The sequence below is a fragment of the Mytilus trossulus genome, chromosome 5 (assembly GCF_036588685.1).
Source record: "Mytilus trossulus isolate FHL-02 chromosome 5, PNRI_Mtr1.1.1.hap1, whole genome shotgun sequence".
NCBI lineage: Eukaryota > Metazoa > Mollusca > Bivalvia > Mytilida > Mytilidae > Mytilus > Mytilus trossulus.
This window is the reverse complement of record NC_086377.1, coordinates 20352083-20357373: the sequence shown is the minus strand read 5'-3', so window position 1 is coordinate 20357373 and position 5291 is coordinate 20352083. Positions and strand designations below refer to the sequence as shown.

Here is a 5291-nt window from a genome sequence, read left to right as displayed (position 1 = left end):
TTACGACATTTAAATTTCAACATTTATCTCCACCTGATGATATCAACATCTCTTTTACGATTACTATCCTTGGTCTTAATAATTCATATCTAAAGAAAGTGGATAGCTTATATTCTAAATAAACAAAAACTACCCCTTTTCACGTGACGGCAAGTTAAGTCTAGTTATGCCGATTGCCGTTCGTTCATATGTTGTCGGAAGCTTCTAAAAGACGGCGACCTGATGAACACTGAAATTGCAAGACAATACTATAGTTTGATGAAGTTTTCATGGCAGTTGTTTGCAATTCAAATCAATATTACTCATTCTGGTGTTATTTTTTTATACTGAGCTTTTATTCTGATATTATCTGAAAATCGAATTTAAATTGAATAGTGAATATCCAAATTTACACTTTTCGTGAATTACCAAAAAGAGATTTATTTTCTGTATTTGACAGAGATTTAAGGTAACATATTGTTATGCTTGCAAAATTAAGATGATAATGGATTTTTATCAATTTATAAACTAGTTCAAATAGAAACTTATTGGGTTTTTTTCTCAAAATCCTTACCCGAATTACATTTACAATATGTTAATATTAACTCGGAAAATTCACGCAAAAATAATTCAAATACAAAAATTAAATGAGGCATTTTCTATTTTTAATTTCATCACCAGAAGTTGAAAAAAAATAGTGCGATCTATGAGAAATAAATATGTTCGAAATATGTTCATTAATTGAATATTAAGCATACTTCATATCTTGACTAAACTATTGTTTTTCTATCAACATAGGAAGCACTTTTTTCATATTTAAAATTTTGATGCAGTTTTAAAAAATGTAAATTCACATAAACTACGTATACCGACACTGTTATAGTCAATTATGCATTATTTATTTGCCAAATATCACACTCAAAATTAAAAACATTAACCTCTGGGAAATAAACGTAACGCCAGTTGTCAACTACAAATTAAGATTGGAAGTAATTGCAGCTACAGTGGCTTCTGCAGTTACAGCTACAACTGTAGAACCACCATCGTTGACCGCTTTAACTGCAGCTCCACCAACTTTTTCAGCTATATCAGATGGACCATCAATCAAGAAAAAGAAGGCCCCGACTAGTCCAAGAGCAATCACTACGTTTTCGAATGCAGTTCCTCCAGCTTCAATTTCCCTTCTTACTGCATCTGGCTGTTTTATTTCTCTTAACCTTGCCATGAAAGGAACTTGGGCACTTAATAGCATATCATTTGAATAATATGTTTGTCCATAAATCATGTTATCAATCATACCAAGCAAAGAATTTACAGCTTCGGTTTTTTCCTGATATGTGCCGTTGTTGTCAAATGCAACCATACGATTACTACATTTTGTCAAAAGATTTTAGATTGCATCAGGAACTGTCTGACAATATTGACTTAAAGGTTTACCATTTAAGTCATTTCCTCTTGTAAAAACTACTATAGCATATTTAAAAACCTGTTCTCCAAACATTTCGGTAAATAACTGTATGCAGTTTTGGTCATCATCAGTAAGTCTATCACCAATTCGCATTACCAACAAAATTGCATGTGGCCCGGGAACATAAATACCAACGCTCCTTGATATTTCCGTTTTCATTTCTTCCCGGTCGCGATGTGTATCAAGAAATCCTGGTGTATCTACTACAATCAACTTTTTTCCGTTCAATGTTCTAGTTCCAAATGATGATTTTTCCGTAACTGCTAGGCCTTGACATTCAGCCTTGAATTCCTCACGATTCAGAATTGTGTTTCCAGTAGAACTTTTACCAGTTCCTGTCTTTCCAACTAACACAATCCTTATCTCATTTTTAAAATCATCCATATTGTTCTGAAACATAAATGACCCTTTTTGATTGCAATGCATTAAAGATCATAGTGTATACTTATTGACTGGGTATGAGTGGGAGTTTTAATTCCCCGAGGGTATCACCATCCCAGTAGTTAACACTTCTGTTCTGACATGAACTACTAAGGCTATTTTACATGAGGAATAGATTACCTTAGCTGTATTTAGCAAAACGTTTAGGAATGTTGGTCCTCAAGTCTTTTCAGCTTCGTACATTATTTTTTTTTTTTTTACTTTTTTAGATTCGAGTGTCACTGGTGAGTCATTTCTGGACAACACGCGCGTCTAGTGTAAAAACAAAATTTAATCCAGGTATCTTTGATGATAGATATAGGAAGATGTGGTATGACTGCCAATGAGACATCTCCGTCCAAGTCACAATTTATAAAAGTAAACCATTATAGGTCAAGGTACGGTTTTTAACACGGAGCCTAGACTCACACCGAACAGCAATCTATAAAGTGCCCAAAACATTATTAGAGTAAATCCATTAAAACGGGAAAACCCAACGGTATAATCTAGATAAAAAAAATAGCAACGAGAAACTATGGAACGCCAACACTGTCTTGTTATGACCATTTTCATTATATGATGTGCATTTACCTTTATATGATGTGCATTTACCTTTATATACTGTGCTTTTACCTTTATATGATGTGCACTTGTCATTATATGATGTGCAAACACCTTTATATGATGTGCAAACATCTTTATATGATGTGCAATTATCCTTATATGATGTGCAAACATCATTATATTATGTGCAAACATACTTATATGATGTGCATATATACTTATATGATATGCAAGTATACTTATATGATGTGCAAATATACTTATAGGATGTGCAAACATTCTTATATGATGTGCAAACATTATTATATGATGTGCAAATGTAATTATATCATGTGCAAATGTACTTATATCATGTGCAAAGATCCTTATATGGTGTGTACATATCCTTATATGATGTGCAGTTTTCTTTATTTTACGTGCAAACATCTTTATATGATGTGGTTGTGTCATTATATTATGTTCTTGTAATCTTATATTATGTGGTTAGGTTTACTTCATTATATGATGTCGAAACGTCATTATATATGATGTGCTTTCATCGTCGTTATGGTCAATGAACATGATTACGATTAGAATGATTACTACATCATCATAACTGATTCCGATCTGCTTCTGTAAACTATTAACCCGGCTCAAATATGTATCTATCGCTAGAGAAAGTGCAATTTATAGGGGAAATGAGACAAAGCAATTTAACAAAATCAACGTTTCAAACATTTCGATTGAAGATTAAGACCAGTTAATGCAGGAGCTAGTTGAAGAAATTCCCGGCTGTGGAGAAAATGATCACAAATGTAAGAGTCTTTTATAGCTTGCTATTCGGTTTAAGCATAGGCTCCGAGTTGAAGGTCGTACTATGACCTATAAAAAGTAAAAACACAAAAATACTGAACTCCGAGGAAAATTCAAAAAGGAAAGTCCAAAATCAAAAGGCAAAATCAAAAGTCCAAACACATCAAACGAATGGATAGCAACTGTCATATTACTGACTTGGTACAGGTATATAATTGTTTCCTCTTACAAATTATGACTTGGATGTCTCAGTGGCTCTCATATTACATCTGCTTATTTCTATTCATTGCAAAAGACACCATTGAAATCACAGTCTGTTTCAAAAATATTTCATAACAATAGCTACAAAATTATCTACTGATGCATAATATGGCGAGATGGTTTGATTTATAAAATGTTATTGAATAATATTAATCTGTAAATGGTAAGATGTATAATGTACTATTGAATATGTACAATGATATTAAATGTAGTATATCATATAATGTATGCCACTAAATGAAGAGACCGATTTCATTGAGCCGCAACTCCTCTAAAACCATAAAAAGTCAGAAATATTTGTGATATTACGTTTACATGTAGTGTTTTTTACTTTTAATTTGTCTTTGAACCAATATTTTTTCCACAGAAAACGCCAATTATGTGAGAAAATACCCAATTTCGAAGATTGCAAGCTTAATCGACGTAGTGCCCGCGAAATGCGAAATGGCTATGTGGTTAATTATAAAAAAAGAAAAAGTGGTATCTTTGCTAATGAGACAACTCTCCACAACATACCTAATGACACAGAAATTAATAACTATAGGGCACCTTCAACAATGAGCACATATTGGCATATACAGATTTATTTATTTTCAACTCATTTTAATGGAGATTTTTTGATTTGCTAATAAAATTCTGAAACATGAGTACTAGTATGTTAACAGATTTGGAGTAGCGTCAACGATTTCTGAGATACAAGGGGTTGATTCCTGATGAAGTGTTTTAGATTTAATTTTTCTTCCGATTACTTTGGATTTTCCCCATTGTGGTACTTATTTTGATCCTTTTCGGTAATGTCAACGGATTTTACGTAGACGATACAGTTATTGAGTTAAAAGGGAAAACAATACACTGAAAATCACACTTTGCCACACTTTTTTCCAATTTAGGGTATTTAATATTCTTATTTTCCAACCGAGAATAATGGGGTGACGCCCGTCTTTTGCATTTTGTTCCTCTTTTTTGTCTCCTTAAAAAAATAAAAGGATTAATTTTGTCATTACTGTGCCTACCTCATTACTGTGTCATCACTCTTTGTTTCAACACTTGCCCACTCGCGGGCATCTCCGTGTATCGTCGGTACAGCGGATATAGGTACTAACCAAGGGGTCGTGATCGATTTTTCTTCTGACACGGTACGAAAATCTTTGTTTTGTTTACATTATATCAATGTGTACTTCAATCTAAACATATTTGTTTTTTTAAAGAAATGATTTGGTCGTAGGGTGGTGATTAGAGAAGTCTCACTATTTGCCCAAAACAAGAACCCTTTCAAAAAACATGTGCAAATACTTGTCAAAGAAGTTGGCGCTCGTCTCGTCCGATATGATTCTATATCCATTGCAACTCTTTTTCCGATAGAAGGCCACTGTTAGTGCGTAATAAGTATAGCTTTTTCAATAATTGGCATTGAAATATTTTGTACATAAGTTATTTTTCGATATTTTATTCCGACAAGAAGCGTTGTGTATAGCTGACCAAATGAATCCTTCTGTACGGTGCATAGTTAAATGAATGTAGGGTATATAGTTTTTCACGCTTCGAAGTACCTATAAAGCTATATCCGGAGTACCGATGATACACGGTAGTATTTATAATTCGGTATACTTTGCTTGCTTGTGACAATGGTGTTCGACAAGGAAAAAACTTATCACCTTTTCTATTTTATTTACTTTTGATTGACTAAATTAATTTCTTAGTGACTAAAAATATTACAGGACTTAACAGAACTATACCAGAAGATCTAGAAATAGAATTAGAAATATATCTTAAGTGTCTTGTTATATTGTTTGCAGATGAAACGGTG

General features: G+C 32.9%; 1 protein-coding gene across 1 annotated transcript; it reads right to left on the bottom strand.

Annotated features, from left to right (window-relative positions):
• Positions 1-890: 890 nt before the first annotated feature.
• LOC134719501 (GTPase IMAP family member 9-like) lies at positions 891-1833 on the bottom strand. The gene has a single exon (XM_063582489.1). It carries the CDS (start codon positions 1829-1831, stop codon positions 1370-1372), a length of 462 nt encoding a protein of 153 aa, XP_063438559.1. The 5' UTR covers positions 1832-1833; the 3' UTR covers positions 891-1369.
• Between the last annotated feature and the right edge of the window lie 3458 nt (positions 1834-5291).